This window comes from Ustilago hordei (genome assembly GCF_900519145.1).
Source record: "Ustilago hordei strain Uho2 genome assembly, contig: UHO2_contig_08, whole genome shotgun sequence".
Taxonomy (NCBI): domain Eukaryota; kingdom Fungi; phylum Basidiomycota; class Ustilaginomycetes; order Ustilaginales; family Ustilaginaceae; genus Ustilago; species Ustilago hordei.
This window is the reverse complement of record NW_024545262.1, coordinates 400018-421315: the sequence shown is the minus strand read 5'-3', so window position 1 is coordinate 421315 and position 21298 is coordinate 400018. Positions and strand designations below refer to the sequence as shown.

General features: G+C 52.6%; 7 protein-coding genes across 7 annotated transcripts; 5 read left to right on the top strand and 2 right to left on the bottom strand.

Moving 5' to 3' along the window:
- Nucleotides 1–2543: 2543 nt before the first annotated feature.
- UHO2_04259 (putative VAS1 - valyl-tRNA synthetase) lies at nt 2544–5771 on the top strand (the record flags this gene model as incomplete). The annotated part of the gene is made up of 1 exon (XM_041555932.1): nt 2544–5771. One exon carries the CDS (start codon nt 2544–2546, stop codon nt 5769–5771), a length of 3228 nt encoding a protein of 1075 aa, XP_041411866.1.
- A 627-nt stretch (nt 5772–6398) lies between these two features.
- On the bottom strand, nt 6399–7031 carry UHO2_04258 (putative RPS8A - ribosomal protein S8.e; the record flags this gene model as incomplete). The annotated part of the gene is made up of 1 exon (XM_041555931.1): nt 6399–7031. The coding sequence occupies one exon, from the start codon at nt 7029–7031 to the stop codon at nt 6399–6401; it is 633 nt and encodes a 210-aa protein (XP_041411865.1).
- A 1397-nt stretch (nt 7032–8428) lies between these two features.
- On the top strand, nt 8429–9285 carry UHO2_04257 (uncharacterized protein; the record flags this gene model as incomplete). The annotated part of the gene is made up of 2 exons (XM_041555930.1): nt 8429–8849; nt 8939–9285. The coding sequence occupies 2 exons, from the start codon at nt 8429–8431 to the stop codon at nt 9283–9285; spliced, it is 768 nt and encodes a 255-aa protein (XP_041411864.1).
- Nucleotides 9286–9457: 172 nt separating this feature from the next.
- UHO2_04256 (uncharacterized protein) lies at nt 9458–10362 on the top strand (the record flags this gene model as incomplete). The annotated part of the gene is made up of 2 exons (XM_041555929.1): nt 9458–9651; nt 9681–10362. 2 exons carry the CDS (start codon nt 9458–9460, stop codon nt 10360–10362), a joined length of 876 nt encoding a protein of 291 aa, XP_041411863.1.
- Nucleotides 10363–10833: 471 nt separating this feature from the next.
- On the bottom strand, nt 10834–12647 carry UHO2_04255 (uncharacterized protein; the record flags this gene model as incomplete). The annotated part of the gene is made up of 2 exons (XM_041555928.1): nt 10834–11747; nt 11813–12647. 2 exons carry the CDS (start codon nt 12645–12647, stop codon nt 10834–10836), a joined length of 1749 nt encoding a protein of 582 aa, XP_041411862.1.
- Nucleotides 12648–13577: 930 nt separating this feature from the next.
- UHO2_04254 (uncharacterized protein) lies at nt 13578–15152 on the top strand (the record flags this gene model as incomplete). Its single annotated transcript, XM_041555927.1, has 1 exon — nt 13578–15152. The coding sequence occupies one exon, from the start codon at nt 13578–13580 to the stop codon at nt 15150–15152; it is 1575 nt and encodes a 524-aa protein (XP_041411861.1).
- Nucleotides 15153–18811: 3659 nt separating this feature from the next.
- UHO2_04253 (uncharacterized protein) lies at nt 18812–20487 on the top strand (the record flags this gene model as incomplete). The annotated part of the gene is made up of 2 exons (XM_041555926.1): nt 18812–19050; nt 19188–20487. 2 exons carry the CDS (start codon nt 18812–18814, stop codon nt 20485–20487), a joined length of 1539 nt encoding a protein of 512 aa, XP_041411860.1.
- Between the last annotated feature and the right edge of the window lie 811 nt (nt 20488–21298).

The window sequence follows — 21298 nt, the reverse complement described above, 5'->3', positions numbered from 1 at the left end:
GGCAGAAACATACAGCTCGCGTGTAAACTGTCCCACAAATTTACATGTCACCATACATCACTCTAATGCTCAATAGCCATAAGTTGTATTGCCACACTGTCTGATATTGTCTGAAAGCCCTGCTTCTTCTCTCCAAGACTGTGTAAATGATATTGACATTGACTAAGAAAATTGTGCTATGAAGAAGAGCCAAGAATTTTTTTTATTGTGGGACAGTTTATGGAGCACTCCTTGACAACACCTTAGTACTTCATATTCCCTCCTTTGGCCTTCAGAACTGCCTTGATGTGGTCTGGCATACTCTCTATTAGCATCCTACATGTCTCTGGAGTGATTGCTGTCCATTCAGCTTCACATCTCTTGAGCAGTTCATCCCTGGACTTTGTAATCATACTATACTGTGAAAGTCACATTTTGAGATGGTGCCAGAGGTGTTCAATTGGGTTTAAGTCCAGCAACTGTGCCAGCCATTGCATAACCTTAATTCTATTGCTTTCCAACCACATTATTGTCTTCTTTGACATGTGTTTTGGGTCATTGTCTTGCTGAAACATGATGTCAGTGTATGCATGCTGAAGCTGCAAATCTGAGATTGTTTTCACAAGCTTGTCATTCAAGATATCAATGTATTGGTCTGAATTCATTGATCCCAGCACCAAACACATACCTCCCACCCCTTCCCACATTGTACAGCCCCAGATCATGATGGAGCTGCTGCTGAACTTGACTGTCAGCCTGACAAGCTTGCTATTGAAGCCAGCATTCTTAATCCAACAGAACTGCTTACCATCTGGTCCAAAGAAGTTGATCTTCATCTCATCAGACCATACCACATTCTTCCAATCCTCAACAGTCATGTCCTTGTGCTCATTAGCAAATTTGCAATGGGCTTTGTAATGTCTCTTGAGTAGCTTCGATTTTTTCACTAACTGCTGTGCTTTGTAATGACAGTAATGAAGTGCTTTTCTTACTGTGGTTGGGCATGCTTTGACTTGAAACATCTCCTGCAGTGCATGACATGCTTTCCTGACCATGGAGGTTGAATTGAGCTTGAAATAGTGGTCCAGGAAGTGAACATGACAAGGCTGGAGTTTTCTTGGCCAGCCCCCCTTTGACTTTGGGACATCAGCAGAGGTGCTTTTGCTGATGCAATTCACAGTAGACTTGCTCATACCAAGTTGCTTGGCAACTGAACAGGTAGATTCCCCATTTTGGAGGTGAAAGAGTGCCAATTGGCACTTCTCTGGGGTGGTTTTTGGCATGATGGTATAGATATGATGGTGTCAGACTGGAAGTGCCACCAGATTGCTCACAGTCATCTGATTGAGCTGAAACTTTCCACATCACTACTTTCAATGTGTATGAAGGTGCCCACCAAGTTACATTGCAAGTTTCATTGTAGTCAAAAGCCCACAAGGTCAGGAATGGAGTGGTGTTGCTATTTGGGAGCATGCTCCATAAACTGTCCCACAATAATAATAAAAAATCTTGGCTCTTCTTCATAGCACAATTTTCTTAGTCAATGTCAATATCATTTACACAGTCTTGGAGAGAAGAAGCAGGGCTTTCAGACAATATCAGACAGTGTGGCAATACAACTTATGGCTATTGAGCATTAGAGTGATGTATGGTGACATGTAAATTTGCAGGACAGTTTACACACAAGCTGTATATACTCAATTGACTGAAGAACATGGGGAGAGCCTAGTGCTCTTGGCTTGATATATATACATTTGCATGGTACCTGCCAAAGGTGGGAGTACTTCTACTTAATGACGATGTCTGACAACGAGCGGGACTGTGTTGTACCCGATCTCTTTTCAGATCGGTTCTACCAAATCTCCGAATAGATTGACCTAGCCCGATCTCTTCGCCATCGGCTTATGTCAACTTTCATCATCATATTGGATCGATACCTTTGTCAATAAGTGCATCTCGGCGACCAGCTCTCGTTCGTTCCTCGCCCATGTTGGTTTCAGCAATAATGCCTGTCCCGTGTCCTTGCACCAGAAAGGACCTGGAATTGTGGAGACGGAATCCTGCTGAAAATCGAATGCATCGGCGTACACCTAAATCAATCAGGCCGATAGCCCGATGTGACTTCCCTCACAACTTGCTTGGGCGAAAATTTCCAACGAGTCAGAAGAAGCGCATGCAACGTTAACCTGACACAAGGAATGTGAACCTCCTGTTCTGCTACTGTCTCGATACCATCATCCCCCTTCGAGTCACTGCTCACCATACGCTCGCTTCGGCGCCACCTGCCTCGTACAACAGCTACTATACCACTCAGAGACGCTCAGCACCTCGCTGTGACGTCCCCCCTTCTTCACGGACCTTCAATCACATCTACAGAAAGACGGGTAGGCAGTCCATCGTGCATGCTGCCTCGGGCACGGTTCCTTTGTTCCCTCGTTCCCAAGTCTCGTCAGATTCCCGCGCTCGCATCACGCATCAACTCGAGCCCAGTATCTCTTCAACCTGCTCGTTTCACGCTCTCTACGCATTCTCCCGTCAGGATCCCCTTCCAACATCTTCGCACAATGTCCTCGTCAGCAATACCAGGCGCCCCTGAGCAGCCTCCAGCGCAGGAGAATGCTGCTGCTGCCGCCAATACCGACACCCCACTTGGCCCTGATGGCCAGCCTATGACAAAAAGTGCGATGAAAAAAGCCGCGAAGCTCGCAGAAAAGCAAGCCAAGCAAGCTGCCAAGGATGCTCTCAAGAGCGACAAGCCCGCACAGAACGCTCCCGGTACCGCCGCAGCAAAGAAGGAGAAGCCTAAGAAGGAGGTCAAGGAGGAGCCCGAGTACGTCAACAGCACCGTTCCTGGCGAGAAGAAGGACCTCTCCCAGCCAATGGAGAGCGGATACAACCCGCTCCATGTCGAGCAGAGCTGGTACCAGTGGTGGGAGAAGTCTAACCACTTCAAGCCCGCAGAACCCACAGAGTCCGATCCATACGACCCCGAAAAGACATTCGTTGTCCCTGCGCCACCTCCCAACGTCACTGGCTCGCTTCACATTGGTCACGCCCTAACCATCTCTATTCAGGACACCTTGATTCGATGGTACCGCATGAATGGCTTCAGGACGCTCTTCAACCCTGGTTACGACCACGCCGGTATTGCCACCCAGAGTGTCGTTGAGAAGCGTCTTGCCAAGACCGAAGGCAAGTCGCGCTACGACTACGGCCGTGAGAAGTTCCTCGAAAAGGTCTTCGAGTGGAAGGATGACTACCAAGCCCGAATCTCCAACCAGATGCGTCGCCTTGGTGCCTCGTACGATTTCTCCCGAGAAGCATTCACCATGGATGCTCCTCGCTCCAAGGCCGTCACGGAAGCTTTCGTAAAGCTCCACGAAGACGGTATCATCTACCGTGCCAACCGTCTCGTCAATTGGTGCTGCAAGCTCCACACCACCCTCTCCAATCTTGAAGTCGACCAGAAGCAGCTCAATGGTCGCACATTGATGAACGTTCCCGGCTACCCTGCCAACGAGCGCATCGAGTTTGGTGTCATTGTCAGCTTCGCTTACCAGATCGAGGGCAGCGACGAGAAGATCATCGTCGCCACCACCCGTCCCGAGACCATGCTTGGTGATACCGCCGTTGCCGTCCACCCCGACGACCCGAGATACAAGCACCTTCACGGCAAGAACGTCGTCCATCCCTTTGTCCAGGGCCGTAAGATCCCCATCGTTGCCGACTCGATCATTGTTGACATGGAGTTCGGTACTGGTGCCGTCAAGATCACCCCTGCTCACGATCCCAACGATTACGAAGTCGGCAAGCGCCATGACCTCGAGTTCATCAACATCCTCAACGACGACGGTACCCTCAATGAGAACTGCGGCGAGTTCGCTGGCATGAAGCGTTTCTCTGCCCGACGAGTTGTCATCGACAAGCTTAAGGAGATTGGCAACTACATCGAGACAAAGGACAACCCGATGACTGTTCCCATCTGCTCTCGATCTGGCGATGTGATTGAGCCCATCATGAAGCCTCAGTGGTGGGTCAACTGCAAGCCCCTTGCTGCCAAGGTCATCGAGCGTGTCCGTGCTGGCGAGATGACCATTGTCCCCAACGTCTCCGAGAAGGAGTTTTTCCGATGGATGGAGAACATCCAGGACTGGTGCATTTCCCGTCAGCTCTGGTGGGGTCACCGATGCCCCGTTTACTTTGTCAACATTCAGGGCGGCTCTCAGGACCGCAGCGACGAGAAACTCTGGGTTTCTGGCAGGACACACGAGGAAGCTCAGGAGCGTGCAGACAAGCTCGCAAACGGCAAGAGCTTCACCCTGGAGCAGGATGAGGATGTTCTCGACACCTGGTTCAGCTCTGGTCTCTGGCCCTTCTCTATCATGGGCTGGCCTGAAAAGACAGACGACTTCAAGCACTTCTACCCCTCTTCGTTGCTCGAGACCGGTTGGGACATCCTCTTCTTCTGGGTGGCGAGGATGTGTATGCTTGGTGTCTACCTCACCGGCACTCTGCCCTTCAAGGAGGTCTTCTGCCACGCCATGGTTCGTGACGCTCACGGACGAAAGATGTCCAAGTCGCTCGGTAACGTCATCGACCCTCTCGACGTCATTGAGGGTATCACCCTCGACGGCTTGCACACCAAGTTGAAGGAGGGCAACCTTGACGACAAGGAGATCGCCAAGGCCGCTCAGGGTCAGAAGAAGGACTTCCCCAAGGGTATCCCTCAGTGCGGTACCGATGCTCTCCGCTTCGCCCTCTGCGCCTACACCAGCGCCGGTCGTGACATCAACCTTGACATTCTCCGTGTCGAAGGTTACCGCAAGTTCTGCAACAAGCTCTGGAACGCCACCAAATTCGCTTTGCTCAAGCTTGAACCCATTGCTTCCTTCCAGCCCACTTCGAGCGAGGAGCCAAGTGGTGATGAGTCGCTCGTCGAGAAGTGGATCTTGCACAAGCTCAACAATGCTAGCAAGACTGTCAACGAGTGTCTCAAGGAGCGCAACTTCATGGCTGCCACCTCGGCTGTCTACAACTTTTGGCTCTACGAGCTTTGCGACGTCTACATTGAGGCCATCAAGCCCATCACTGACCCCTCGGCTTCGGATGCCAAGGCACGGGCCAGCGCTCAGCAGACCCTTTACACCTGTCTTGATTCCGGTCTGAAGTTGCTTCACCCCTTCATGCCCTTCGTTACCGAGGAGTTGTGGCAGCGATTGCCTCGCCGTGCAGGTGAGAAGGCTGAGAGTATTGCTCTTGCCAGCTACCCCGTCTACATGGCCAGCCGTGATGACGCCACTGCAGAGGCTTCGTTCGAGGAAGTCTTTGCTGCCGTCCGCGCGATCCGTGGTATGTGTACCGATTACAACCTCCTCAAGGACGTTCAGGTTTTCCTCGAGACCTCGGACGCTTCGTTCCAGCAGACTCTCAAGGGCTCTTCCGAGGTCGTCACAACTCTTGTTAAGGGTTGCACCTCGGTCACTGTTGCCCCCAACGCCTCTGAGGTCCCCAAGGGTTGCGCTGTCTCTTCGATCTCGTCTCGCCTTAATGCACACCTGTTGATCCGTGGTCTTGTTAACATCGACCAGGAGTTGGCCAAGCTCGACAAGAAGTTACAGCTCAACGCCGTTGGTATCGAGAAGATCTCGGCCCCAATGAACAAGCCTCAGGAGTGGTCGCGAATGCCTCAAGAGGTCAAGGACTCCACCGCGGAGAAGTTAAAGAACTTGGAGGCTGAGAAGCAGGCTATGCTTGCCGCCAAGGCTCAGTTCGAGAGCATTCGCGATGACTAAAAGCCCGTCCGACTTTGTAGAATAGATCAATCATTTCAATAGCATTCTCAGGATCACCATCTATTTCTGTCAAGCAAGCTAATCAACGTGAGACATTTGTCACAAGCCTGCTTGAATGGCAGAATCGCCATCCGACGCTACGCAACTTGACCGACTTGAGTTGGATCAACTTCTTCACCCTTCGTCTCGCGACGGAATACTTGGAAGCTCTGACGCTTTGTCGAGATGGGAGATACGAGATTGCCACAAAGCTCCACCTTGGTTCAGACGTTCAATCGAAGATGAACACACAATCGCGCACTCATCACATTCGAGGAATGAATTTACCGAAGCTGTGTGCATGCTATGCATTGGCCATTTTTGGATGTGTGTACGTGGTGTGAGTGAGTCCACATGAGAGTTTATATGCAGGCGAGAGCTGAAAGGTGTACCTTTGACGATGCGATCAATGAGTGGGGCGGGAGAGACACACGCTGCGATGCCTCTGACCCTTTACACCTGAATGGAGAGGACTGATGGAGAATCAAACCCCGAACATGCTAGAAGGGATGGAATCAGTATACAAGAAGATGGACGGGGAATGATGGTGAAAGATGATGGGTGATATGAGGACAAGGAGGAGCGCATTTACTGCTTGCCCTTGGAGGCCTTGAGACGACGAACGTAGAACTCAAGCTCCTTGCCCTCAAGAATGTAACCGTCGCAGCGACCAGACTGGCCGGGGCGCGACGAGACAGCGGCGTAGAGACGACCGGCACCGAACTGCTGCTCAACGAGCGAGTCAAGCTTGGACTCCTTGCGACGGTTCTCGAGCTTGCGGGTAACGCTGTTGGAGAGCTTGGCCTCGTCAACGTTGGCCTCAGCGGCACCCTGACCGGCAGCACGACGCTTGGTGGTAACGGGCTGGCCGTAGTGCTTCTCGTAAGCCTGGCGGAAGGGGGTAGCGTCGACCTGGACGATGCAGCCCTTGACGAGAGTGTTGGTTCGGACAAGCTCGTTGTTAGAGGCGTTGTAGACGACACCGAGAACACGGGTCTTGGCAGTGATGTGCTCGGAGCCCCAAGCGAAGTTGCCGGACTCGAGACGGAGAGCACGGTGCTTGAGGTTACCGCCACGAACACGGACAGTGTGGATGCGCTTGGCGCCAATACGGGTGTTGGCAGCCTGACGACCGAGCTCGAAAGCGCGCTTCTTGCGGTAATAGGCGCGGCGAGCACCGGTAGCCGATCGCTTGTGTCGCGAGTCACGAGTGATACCCATGTTGAATCTGACGGTGCAAGATAGGAAGAGTCGAGATGATGGTCGAAGTGCAGTGGTGATGGTTGAAATACGAGTAGGCGTTGTTGACGATGAGAGATGGAGGGATGGACGGATGGACGGACAAAAAAAATAAAATGGAAGATTACAAGTCAGTTTTCCGAAGCTGTGCAAATTATGGTCGACTGAAGCAAGCGACCCGATCGACCGCAAAGCCAGACAAACAGAGACGACCGAAGTTGCGCTATAGATAAGATGTCTGCACTCTGATTGCTGGTGTGCTGTGTCGTGAAAATGTCCATGCTCCGTGCTGAAACGGTGTGCTGGGGTTTCGGCTAAGGGGAGAGGGGTCAATCCTGACGCCTAATGAGACCGAACCCTTCGCCTCAAGCGAATCCGGACAAGCCAAGATGGTGTTTTGCCTCGCAATTGTCCTTGCAGCTACTCCAATGGTGATAAGAGCGCTGATGTTTGATGCTGATCAAGAATACTGCCGTCTGAGGTTCGTGTGAAACGATAAAAGATGCCTCCTTGCTTGCTCAGGCCTTAATCTTCTGATTCTGTTGTTGGATATCCAAAGTCATGAGCCATCCCTTGATGGAGCGCTGAAAGTAGTCCCTGAACTTGACAGCTTTCCAAACGAGATGCGGCGCAACATCCAGCTTGTCATCCTATCGTTCCATTCCATGCTGTCGTAGAAATGCTAGAATACCGTTGATGGGCCCTTGTGATAATGTATGACGCCCAGTGATGCTGTAGTAGTCTGACACAATGACCAAGGCCGGCCTGATTGATAGCTGCGTAATATGCGACGGAGCGTGTATAAGGACGATAGGCTGAAACTGAAATGTCGATTGTGATGCCATCATATGTCGTCACTATCATGCCTTCGAGATGTTATCTATTTTGGAGGTTGACATTTCTCTGCCGGGGCGTCTGGCCGTGCTGATCGTCTCTGTTGTCATGGTGATGCATTGTTGTCGATGCTGATGCGGTTCATGCTGTTTTGGCAAAGCTTACCTTGATAGTGTGTCTTGAGGGGATGAGAGGTGACCTGGGGGAAGAGAAATGAGAAGGCGTAGACGTCGAATTCGGCTGGACTCAATGACGGTGAGCGGCCCACAATTCGCAGCTGGAGGCTGGGGCTGCAGTGGACTGATCGCCTGGCACTCTGATTTCAGGCGAGACTCTTCCCATCTGATGCCACGTGATTGTTTATATATATATATATATATAGCTCGGCCGAGGTGGGTTCTTTCTCTCTTTCCGCCGACTTAACATTTTATGGAACTCTTCACATTTAAAGTTGCTTGTCCGACATTTCAATCACAGTTGGCCGACGTGCATTGCAGTGACAGTTCCGCTCTCTTGGCTCGATCGCTTGCTCAAAGTATAGCCTCATGAGGCTCCATTTGACAGCTTGCATTGAGCATTTCCATCCCATGCTGGGCTTGTCACCCTGCTCAAGAACTGAAGCCAAGCTGACGGCCCGAGACCGGCGGGTGCATACCGTCAGATGCGCTTTCGAGGCGGAAAGAGGAGCTCTATGCCAGCACCGTAGAAGCATTGCATCGAGTCCTCTTGCACATGTGAGACCCTTTCTGGCCGTTCTGTGCGAGCAGCATCTACCCGCTCGACCTGGTGGATTAGACCCTGAGCTTATCCAAACCTTAATAGAAGATTTGATGGCAAGAGGCCATCTCCATCACTTCGTATTACAGCAGTTGGGCAAGGTCGGCAGTCGTCCAGATCGTGTTGACCAAGTCAACACAGAAGCGCTCGCTGGAACGAGAATTGATAGCACCCAAAAGCGTCATGCTAGTACCAGCAGAGACCCAAGCGTGACCGCTAGACTTGCCTGGAAGGAGAGAGAGCTCTTTCTCATCTCAGTCCAACGACTCTATCCTCAGCCGTGCCATCTCGCCTCCGCATCTCCAAGCAGCCTGTCAAAGGTCCCCTGTTGGCCCCTGCCACCATCACTGCCGACTCTTTACAGGCATCTGCCTCACAGCAAGGCAATACTCGCAAGCCTTCTTTCGCTGAGCCGCAATTCGTCTTTCCTCCTCGTACTTCTGTTCAGAAACGTTGGCCGCACGATGAGTCGCACCCACATGTACGCAGCTTCATTAGCCTTGATGGCCAGTACGATGATGACGAGCCCACCCTCGACATTATCCCTTCGCTATCACGCAGGCGAAAGTTTCCCCTCCCGACATCTAGCGTCGTCACTGTTGCTCGGATGCAGCAGCAGCAATAGCCAGAGCAAGTGTCTGACGCTTCATTAAGCACAAGCACAAATGCTAGCCTCCTCGATTCTCCGCCCATGCCATCTTCCTCGTTCGGCTGCCTCTCGTGTGATTCGAAGGTCTCGACCTATTCCCACAATTCGCTCAGTGGGCATCCCTTCTCATTGCAATTGCCTGGTGACGATGAACCTGACCTCCGGGCAAGCTCGACCGGATCCATGTTTGAGCTTGATGAACTCGACAATTTCAGAAGCCCGTTCCATCGATAGAGGTGTCAGCACCGCAGGCTTCATGAACGCCCCCACCGATCTAGACGAGGTCCAAGCTGAAGTGGGCGTTTCATCTGCGACTTCCACGATCCTACCCGCCCATCACGGGTCGGAACCTACAGCGCAGGCGTCCACAGCTACTCTACAGCCACTCTGATCCTTTCCAACTCGCGACCTTATTCTTCGTCGTCGTCGACGACTCTGACGCCGTCCGCAGCTGTGGTTCCATCGACCAACTCGATGCGGTTCAATGACGAGACTGCTTTCCCGCTTCCACCTTTCACATCTGCCGCCACAGATGTGCCTTTCTCCCGCACAATGGTTTTCGGTGACAGCGACGGCTTCCTTTCTAAGAAGACTCCAGTCGCCACCACCACTTCCGTCACTACCAGCGAAACTCTGTCAGCATTTTCAAAACTGAAACTCTTCAAAACTCGCACATCTCCCGCTTCCGCCCCCGTCGTTACTTCGACATCAACTCAAACCCTTGACCTAGGCAGCGAATCAGGCGCCGACCAATCCCTAGCCATCGCAGACATCAAACGTGAAGCACAAGCACTCCTCGAGTCCATCCGAACTCTGTCCGAGGAAATCGATACATCCATCCCTCCAACCCACCACCTCCCCGGAAGCATATACAAACGTCCAAACAGCACCAAGTCCACTTCTCCCGCCACCTCCCTAGAAGCACAAGTAGAAGGAGAAGGTCAAAAAGAGGTCTCGTTCGTAGCAGTCGACATGGCTTATTTAGACGTATGGAGATTGATGGATTCTTGGTACTGGTCCAGTTTTGAGGTTGGGCCTGCTCAGTCGGTCTAAGCTGCCATCGCACCTGTCACACAGACCTTCTCGATCATCGTCAGCATACGCTAGCGATTGACAGAGACGCACTCCATCTGCCGCATGCAAGTCTTGCACATCTTCATTACTTTCGTGGTCACTCAGTCCCTCCTTTCATAGCTGTATTTTAGTCCAACACCACTTTAGCCTCTCTCTAATACCATTCATTCGTTCGCTTGTTCATTCGTTCGCACAAAGACATAAATCAGACTAAAGTGTATGAGAGTGGTAATACGGAGCATTGAGATTCGAGACAATAGCGAGCAAGCGAGCGACCATCCCTCAAGCTCATCTCAGATGAGTTAGCAAGAGAGGAGCCGCGATATTAAACATACAAACGAGCCATCAACAAGACATGCGCGAGACTACGAGACACGATAGCCAGATCGATACCCAACACAACGACTAAACCAACCCCAGTGTCTATCACCCTGAACAAAGACAGAGAGATCAAGCAACGAGCGAAGCAAGCAGACCAGGCCAGTCCATCGGCGAGGCATCAGCCTTGCCGACGTGACCGGTGGTGTGCAGGTACCCGTTCGATGCGTCCATGGTCTCGTTTTCGTCTAGACCAATGTTGAGGTGGAGAGGCTCTTCGATCTCAATGTCGAGATCGACAAGGTCGAAGGGCGAAGAGCCTGCGCTGGCGTCTGTGTGGGTCGAAGCGTCAGAGGCTGACACACTCGGAGCCGAGTAGTCGGCAGAGGTGTCTTCCGAGGTCTTGCCGTAAATGTCTTGAAGCATCGCATCGGTCGCGAGCTCCCACACGTTCCTCTCGCTAGGAAGGAGAGGCGAGTTGAGGAGCTGGAATCGTTGTTGGAGGTCGACATCCTTTCCATCCATATCGTTGGGCAAGCTGATCGTGTTGAACTTGCTGTGCATGTCCTCGTTGCTGTTGCTGCCGCTGAAATCACTCTCGCCCCTGCCAGAGCCTAGGCTTGCGAGCTCACCTGCAGAGGCGCTTGCGGATCGCGAAGCGCCTGCTGTTGCTGCTGCTGCATTGCCCTGGCCCACAGATACAGGTTGAGACGAGGCGGAAGACGCCGAGGCACCTTGATCTTTAGCCGCAGCCGCCGCGTCACTGTTGGCGAACTTGGCGTCGAGGTCGATAAAGTTGGAGAGGAGAGCCTCAGCTTCACGGGCAACACCGGCTGCCTTCGCTTCGATGGGATGCTGAGACAGAGTGACGCGGGGGCCGGCCGCGATCGTCGACGGCTGCTCTGGTGCGAGGACACTGATCTGACTGGCGAGTGGGTAACCTTGGTTGACAACGCTGCTGCCATTGACATCGACATTGCTTCCAACCTTTGCCTGGGCAGAGACTTCGGTGCCAGCGGAACCATCAAATTGTGTGAAGACATCCGCTGCTGGGACTGCTCGAGCTCGGCATCTCTGCGAAGAGATGGTGCATCAGAGCAGGTCGCCTCCGCTGCAGGGAGGCGAACGCCTTCATTCGAGGTTTGCTGGCTCAAAGTGCCAAGGGAAAGGGAAGAAGAAGCGGTCGATGCCGGCGCTGCAATTGCCAAGGGCAAAGAAACCACCTTGTTAGTAAGACCAGTGTTCTGCAGAAGAGAAGAAGCGAGATCGGCGGAAAGTCCTGCGTCAAGCTGGGAGGCAATCGCTGATGTGGAAGGAGCGGCGAAAGCCGATGAAGAAACGGCGGAAGAAGAGGATGATGATGATGATGACGACGACGACGACAAGATAAGTAAGGGAAAAAGAGATGGAGCGACGGTGCGGATGATAGTTTCCAGAGTGTCGATGCGGAGCTGTGAGTCTTTGAGCTTGGCCTCCAAGGACTGGCGAATGAGCTGATCTTGGTCACGCTGGGAGCGGAGCAGGGTGTTCTCCGCCTTGAGCGTGTTGACAGAGCCCTCAAGTTGCTCTACGTAGGCCTTCTTACGCTCTCGCGAGTATTGGGCCGAGAGACGGTTCCGAGCTTGACGAGCTTCGAGACGAGCCTTGCGTTCCTCGTCGCTCGCTTTTCTGCGTCCACCGGTGTTGGAGGGCTTCGACGGCGAGGCTGAGGCGAAGGACGAATCGCCTAGATCTTCTTCGTCGTCGTCGTCCTCTTGGTCGTCGTTAGACTCAGAGATCCTTCGCTTCTTGCTGCTCGAATTGGGGTCAGACAAAGAAGTTTCGGAAGTCTCCTTCTTGATGGGAGTCTCTGGAAGGCGAGAAGAAGATGCGATTGTGGACGATGATACTGAGGAGAAGGAATGTGTGAGAACAGGGACGGAGGATGCTGAAGTGATGCTCGTCATGGTGGGCTATGAATTGAGGTGGTGATGAGAGACCGAGAAACGAACGAGGCTTTGATGAGTTGGAGGATCGATAACAAGGGTTAGGTATGAACAGACACTAGTGGAAGGTGATACTCTCCAGCACTCAGTGAAGAGGAGGAGGAGCGGTGTGGATAGGCTTTGTGGTGGATACAGAAGTAGGTGACGACCTGCGTACGTGGACTGACGACGTGGAAGGGTATACGGGTAACCTTGAGCGTTGACGCACAAGGTCAGGGGCGGCGAGAAGTGTGTCAGGTATGTGGAGGAGAAAGAGTGTGTAGACGTGGAAGGTAGATAGGAGAGGACGAGGTGAGGATGAGGCGAGGATGAGGATGATGCAGGTGGTGGTTGAGCGAAGAGGAGAATTGCTGGCTGAGTGCGGGGACATGACTGCACTTCCGCAGCTGTCGACGTGGCAGTTCCAATTCCGCACACACGCACGCATCCAACCCTGTCTTGCTGCGCTTTTTTTCCATGGATTGACGTGGAAGGCTCGACGAGCTCTAATTTCACTCGCACGAATTCAGAAAAACACTTCATCGCCGATTTGGGGTTCGCCCCGTAAGATCTTCCAATCGGGACCCTTTTGACGCGCGCTGCAAGATGATGCCGTTCCGCTTTTCCGTGCAAGTATCTCTCCGCGTGCTTCAGCAGGGTCTGCAACAAGATACTTAGATCGTAACTCATGCCTTCCTCTTCTTCGGCAGTCAACATCCGACATGACCGTAACTTGGTCGACTTCAAGACAGGTGAAGCCTTGTTTCTCGCTTCCTTCCTCTATGCAAGCATGTTGAGGGTGTCGGCATCGAACGCTTGATTGAATGCGAACACTCCGAAGCGCTAGGTCACGGTCAGGTCACGGCTAGGTCGCACTCGTTTCAAGACTTCAAGCAGCACTCGAAGCAAATAATGATTAAGATGCAGCGGCCAACCAGACCGAGGGTCCACAGTGGTCCTGTCAATGCAATGTTCGACGACATTGATGACCTTCTACGCAACGACACAACGACGGACAGCCAATTACCTCCCCCTCCGTTCGCGGTAGCAGGCTCGGCTATCGCTACTGCGGCAACACTTGCCCTGGCCAATGCAGATCGATCCAACATAGCAGCTTCCGAGCGATCGGTTCCAGCATACCAGCCTCCTCTGCGCCAACGGCTCGCTGGCTTCTACGAGCGTCACACACAACTCACCAAAGCAATCCAGGATCTTGGAGATGTTCCTGCCAAATTGCATGCGAACCAGCACGAAATCTTTGCCGTCACAGGCAAGGTCAAGAGCCAAGAATTCCGTCTAAAGTCTCTGCAAACCATCTCACAAGAGACAAGAGAAGCACATGCAAAGATGAGCAGCTCACTCGCCAAGCGTCTCATGAACATGCGCGGTCGGCGCTCCCGCTTACTTGTCCAAGCTCACAACGACGCAGAAAAAGCCATGGTGCAACAGGCAGCACACGAGGCTGAGCTGGAGCAGAACCGCTCTACACTAGCTTCAAAGCAACATCGTCAGAGTGATCTTCAGAGCGACCTCATCGAATATACAAGAATATCGAACGAGCTGGACGAGATTGATCGGGTGCTCTTTGATGGCGCGACTCCTGAATTTCCACAAGATGATCTTGCAGAATGGGAAGTCAAAGCCTGGCTCCAAGTGCAAGTCTTCATGGCTGCCGAGACGAACAGGGAGAAACGAGCACGAGGGATGCTCAAGGATGCCATACCCATTTTAGCTTCGATCATCAAAGACGTACAAACCGCTCTTCAGTTCTGCATCGACGCCGGTGTTGCAAGCAACCAGAAGTTCACCAAGTCTCTGACGTCAAACACTTCGACCCAGTCAACAGTCAAGGGCACACAACCACTTGTCTTGAGAGCCAAAACCAACTCGGGCAAGTTTTACACCACGATTGCCAAAGCGCGAGGCAGTCAGATGCTGGTCGAGCGTCCACCAGACTTGCGACTGATCGAGCTTCATCTGCTGCCCGGCAGTAAGAATCCGAAAGCGACTGACGAGCGCGGGCTGCACAAGTCACTCGAGACTTCGTATGCGCAAGCAAAGGCGCTAGATGCTTATCTGAAGCGCGAGGTCGCGACTAGTCTAGAGCGCCAAAAGAAGCTGACAGCCGAAACCGCAAAGCTCCAAGAGACAGTCAAGAGCGCACGCCTGCACCTCCGTCAAATACGTCGAAGCATCGTCGATTCCGTGGCGAAGGAAGGCATGAGTCGGGAGGAAGACAGGCAACGGCATGTTGCGATATCGACAGGCTCACAACACAGCGAGGCAAATCACAGTGCAGAAGTTGAATCACAGTGCGAGAACGGACAGCGGATCTACGCGCTACCGCTGCAAGATGCGGCCAACCCAATGATTTCGACGCAGTACCAGGAAAGCCTGCGAAAGGAAGCGCTTTCTCGACTCCGCAAGCTTGTGGCCTTGCCTGAACCCGATTCAGACGACGACAATCTTTATCCGATGATTGCTTGACTATCAAGCATGGCAATGAGCTTCGCCAAAAAAATCACACCCGAAGCGCTACAGCTCGTGCGCCTGGACACGATGCCAACCTCTGTCAAATCTTCCTTCTGTACTATAATGAAATTCACCAAAGGGGGGGGGGGGGGGGGGGTTTAAAACATGAACGACCTTCTTGCCTTCGCTTTGGGTGTGACCAAGATGAGCTACGAGAAGTCTGCTTCCTAAAGATTGCTTCCGTGAGGACATGGATGGAGCTCTCTGCTGGCGAAAGTGCTTGTCAGCTTCCTCACTTGAATTTGCTCCGCTTCTCTTAGACCCATTCCACTTTGTATTGCCGTGTAAAACGCATTCGAATTTGCCACGAGGAAATGAAGTGCGGGGTCATCAGCTGAGACGGATCTTGTCGCGATCCGATTTGTTGCAGTATGGGGCTCCGCAATTTCCGTGAGGTTAGACACAGATGCTTGGTGCCTGGTACCTTGCGATGGATGCAAGGATCTGAGCGTATGCTGTGCATCACGAGGAGCATATGTTGTCCCTTGTATGCATAGTCCGCAGCTCAAATCAAGGCTGCTTGGCCAAGTCACTGGCGACAATCATGTTCAGATGTGGACTAATCTCCGGTTGTACTTGGCGCTTGACATGAGAGGATGCGGTGCACAGAAATCCTGTTTATTCCGGAACTCCATAGGAGATCTCGAATAGATGTCGTCTCCATCGAAATCTGACGGGGCCCCGCATTTGCGTGCAATCGGCAGGTTAAGGTTGAAGGGCTTAAAATTGTGGGGTAAGAGCATGGCTTTGTAAGGTCGGCTATACCGTAGACTTATCCTGAGCCCATGCTTCAAGTTTCACACCCAAACACTCATCTAACTGCACCTCATCTGACTGCACGCACTTGTGCATCGTCTCGCTTGGTAGGACAAGGCGTGAGCATTGAACATGTGCGATAAAGACGGGATGTCAGGTGCTCGTCAATACTGAAGGACCTGCAAAGATGCTATGAACGAGGCAGATCTGACGGCGATAGCAACAAAGGTGCTGAACGTTGTCTGATCTTGTTCTATGCCCAAGTCTCTTGTGCCACGAACCACAAACTCAGTCAGGCTGACACCTCGCGAGACTCTGTCGCTGCCGTGAAGTTGATCTCAGAACGGCGATACAGTATGTATTGCTGATCAGACGGAGAAAGCGAGGAAGACGGATGCTTGGTTTTCCCGAACGCTGTTCACAAGGCGCAATCGCTACGTGAAGCGTAGCAGCAAATCCAAGGAAGAATTGATCTACTGTATCGAATGAGATGTGCTTTGGGCCCGGATGGATTTGCCGGAGGTGTACCTTTCAACAGTCTGACGAAAGACAACTGTGAGAGGCAGGGTACCCTTCTTCTTGGTCGCCAAGGGCTCGCTTTGAAAGGACAGATCCCACGCCATCCATCGCCAGGATACACAGTAGTACACTGTCAAGAAGAAACGTTGGGGTTGGCGGACACCGAAAAGGTAGTGTTGTCGCTGGGGTAGGATGACATCCCGGCTAGAAGCATAAGTACGAATTCGTTGCATCCAGAGGCAGTGGCGCAGTCAACGTCCACCATTCGGAAATGCCAAGACCTCTGATGTGCATCGTTTCAAAGAGCGCCGACGCACCTTTGAGACTCTTCTCTCACCTCCCCACTACTGTGATTGAGATGGCACTTTTCGACAGGAGCCAAAGTTCCAGCTCGACAAGGCGTTTGTTCCAGTGCCGAGTGTCCCAAAGGATGAGGGTCTCGACTCTGCGTTTTGCCCTTTCCCCGCATCTCTGGATTGCCCGTCAGCGACACTCTCTGGCCTTCTACCTTGTCGCAAAAACACAGATCTTATCTCCCCACGCAGATTGATAATCACCTCGCTTCTAGCCGAACTTCCAATTTTGGATGCACTCACCGTCACTTACGAATGAGCAACGTGGCCACGTTCGGAACTCGCGTTGACAAGCACGTCACGGTGCCCAGACATTCGCTTGTACGACCTCACTCATACGCGTCCCAAGTGCTCGCCATCAATCGCAGTCTCAGCCCTCGTCTACGGCGCCGTCATCGTCTTTAATGATCATCGAGCGCCGACGTTATGGTTTGACGAGAACATACTTTGTGACTGAAGTTAATTGTAAGCAAAACACTGGCTTGCGCCGGATGGAGGCACGGTGTTGATCGTGTCAACTCATGACAGACCTTGGCTGAGAAGCTTCGGTGGAACCAATCACATCTACAATGAGCGCCATCTCGGATGTCTCTGTCTTCTCTGTCAATTTGCGTATCTTGCGTATCTTTCTGTTGAGCCACTTAGAGAGAGAGAGAAAGAGCACAAGTGCTCACGTCTTCAGGCACACCCTTCTGGGCATGTCACTATCAATCAACATCGCCGGTAAAACCATTCCGTCAGTGTTGTTTGAGTGTTGTACAACTTGCTGGATGCTTACATGCAAGGACAGTGGTGCGCCGCATACCTTTTGCATGCAATGCCGGGTCTCGTTGTGCTCACCATCCTCGTTGATGGAGACTTGGCCTTTTTTTTTTTTTGCTTTTACCGAGGGCATCCAGGCTGTGTTTCTTTTCCCTTGCCAAGCATTACGGGACTGCTCGCGACCACATCGACACTTGTTAATGCATTCGCCTCGTGGCATCTGTGCTCCTGGCTGCCCTTTCTTCGGTGCCACTCAGACAATCACCCGGCGAGTGCTTTTCAGTCTCGACTGTTCCTGGATCGCCGTTGGGAGCCTTTGAGCCAGCGAGCCACCTCGCTGACCCGCAATCTAACATGACGTCCGTATCGTTTTTCTGTATCGTCCGACTGATCCTCATCTGTACTCGGCTCGCACAATTTGACTTCTTGTCGCGTCCCCTCGCTGTCTGTCTGTGTCTCTTCCAGAATTCGAAGCTCGGTGACCGACGTCCCCTTCTTGTGTAAGGTCCTCCTCGTCCTACTTTTGTTTGTGTGCCTTACCTTGAAGTTTGAGTATATTGCCGGGTAGCTTGCCTGCCATACCCGCAGATGCAGGAGGGTACTGTAACCATTGGTCGACCCCGGACCCACCAAATGCCAGTCTGTTTCACGCCTCCGCTCTGGACTTCCGCTGCATTCGAGCCTTTCCTCTGAGTTCGCTTATTGTCTGGCTGGCTGTCTTACCTTCAGGAAGTCAAGCATGCTTGCCCTGAACAGCAACTGAGCCTCTTTGAGTTGCCTCGACGTGCGGCCCCAAGCCATGTGCAAGAGTCCCTGCCCAGGCGCTTGTTGACTGAAATCACCGGATAGGATCTGGCTTTGACGTCCTGTCCAGGCACTTGATCAGTTGCTGCACCCCAGACTTGTCGTGCTACTTTCCCGCCTTGCCTGAGCTGGCTACAGTACCGTTCTGCACCCCGTCTTCGACTTGGCGGTACCCCCGCATTCGCCTACTCGACCCGCACAGGACATCTCCCAGGGCCTATAAAGGTGTCCATGAAATAACGTCTCTACTTTTCGCACCCATCCCTCGTCCATCTCCCTACATCTACTACCCGCCCTTCCCTCACTGATTGCCCCGTCCCTCCTCCTTCTCTAGCTTCTGCCAACACCTTGCTTCCACTCGGCTGCTACATCTCGACGCTACCTTGCTGAATCTCCCAAACACCGCAGAAGGTCACAATCATGTCTGCTCCACACTACAGGAACAGGGACACCCCTGATTCGGTCTCAATCGAGAAGGATGACTCCCGTCTCGAAGGCGGTGTCGTTATGGCCCCTGTCCTCACTGCCGGTACCACCAATGCTGACGCCGTCGCCACCACCATCGAGGACCCTAAAGAAACTGCTCGTCTTATCCGCAAGCTCGACTGGCACGTCCTCCCCATCTGCTCCGTTCTCTACCTCTTCTCTTTCCTTGACAGGTTAGTATTTCCACCTTCTTTGCGCTGTTTGGCAGTATTGCATTTCAATATCGCGCCACCTCGCCCAAATCACCTTTCCAAAATTTTATCAGCTGACACACTTGTTCTCATTGCCCCCTACCTCCATGCTAAAATAGGACTGCAATTGGTAATGCACGTGTGCTCGGGATGCAGACTGCCCTTTCTCTATCAGACAAGGAATACGCTACAGCGCTCTCCATCTTCTTCTCATTGTACTGCCTGTTGGAAGTACCTTCGAACTTGATCCTTAAGAAGATTGGTGCCAAAAGGTGGATCCCAAGCATTGTCGTCGCCTGGGGTATCGTCATGCTTCTCACCGGCTTCTCCAACAACTTCGCTGCCCTCTTATCCTGGCGTTTGCTATTGGGCTGCGCCGAATCAGGCCTGTTTCCAGGCATAACCTACTACCTCACTACCCTCTATCCACGCAGGTCCATTCAGCTTCGTGTCGGCCTCTTCTTCTCCGCTGCTACCATTGCTGGTGCCTTCGGTGGTCTCCTTGCCTTCGGCCTTGCGAAGGCCGAAGCCGGAAAGTACGAGGGTTGGTCCTTCATCTTCTTCGTTGAGGGCGCTCTTACCATCGTTGTCGGTGTCCTTTCCTACTTTTTGCTCTTCGACGGCATTGAGAAGGCTCCCTTCCTTACCGAGAGCGAGAAGGTCTATATGAGCGACCGTGTCCACTTCGACGGTAACGACATCCCTATGAACGACGAGTTCGCCTGGAAATTTGTCTGGGCTGGTCTCAAAGACTGGAAGTCCATGTTCACCCTTATCTGCTACGTTACCACCATCACTCCTCTTTACTCCACCGCCCTTACTCTCCCCTCCATCCTTAGCAACTCGCTCAAGTACAACGCCATCGACTCCAACTTGTACACTGTCCCAGTCTACACCGTTGCATCCGTCACTGTGGTTCTCTTCGCCTACTTCTCGGACCGTCTCGGTATCCGTTTCCCCTTCATCTGCCTCGGCACTCTCATCTCTGGTATCGGTTGGGGTCTCTCGCTCAACTACGCCCAGACACACCCCAAGATCGCCTATGGTGCTCAGTTTATCTCGGCTGCCGGCTCATACGCAGCTTTCCCCGGTGTCGTTGCATCGCTCACTCAGACCATTGGCGGTAAGACCAAGCGGTCCGTCTGCATTGCTATCATCGTCGGTTTCGGTGGTCTCGCTGGTACTATCTCGAGCAACATCTTCCCCAAGAAGCAGGCTCCTTACTACCACCATGCGCACTACATCAACATCGGCATGAACGCCGTTGCCTTTCTCTCTGCCCTCTCCTTCGCTGGCCTTCTCTACCTTGCCAACAAGCGCAAGGAGCGAATGGTCGACTCTGGTGAGGCTGCCCGTCTTAGCAAGGAGGAGATCGCCGACATGGGTGACGAGTCGCCTTACTTCAAGTACCGCTACTAGACAATCCTTTAGTACCTTGTTCCATGCTTCTTGTCATTGTCACCTCGTTCTGTTTCACTATGATATTGGTTCCGCTTTTCATGTATAAATAGATTGCTCTCCCGCGACATTACGTCGGGAGGGAAGGTAACGAATGGTCACAGCGCTTATTCACCATACTCTTATTGCAGCTTGTGTGCTGTGCATGTGTACGAACTTGAGGCAATAAACCCGCGAGAATGCTCACACGGAGGTCGACACTGAAGCTCTTGTCAACGTTGTTCATTGGAGTGCTGATATGGTTGTGCTTGGTAGGCAGCCCAGTCAACCGTGAAGGACAGCGATTCTCTGTTACCAAGGCCGGAACATGGCGGCTGGCTTAAGACGGAACTTCTTCTGTACGAAGGTTGTTCACTACCTGATGAAAAACGGGGCGAATGTAGACTGAGCCACCTCTGCTCATGATCTCGAAGCGAAAGCGGCCCTGTTGATGATAGTGTGCCTGAAGATGTACGACCCAGCAGACCGGGTGCCGTGATGATCAAGTAGGAGAGTCAGCTGCTTGTCGGCTCTGTACTGGCCCTTCCTTCGAGTCGCAAAGGTCCGGCGGAGGCTGTCTAAGGTGAGGTTCTCCCAGCAGAGAGCACCTGCAACCTTCTTGAGTGCGACTTTGCCATCGCTGTACGACCATGGCTCTAAAGCGTTTAATGTTTGATCGACTTGTGCCTAACGGGTGTGCTCCCGGGCCGGCCTGCAAGAACCGGGACGGCCAGCCACCCGCTTTGAATCTCAAGGTCAAACTCTTGGGGGATTGCCTTGCAGACTCAACCTT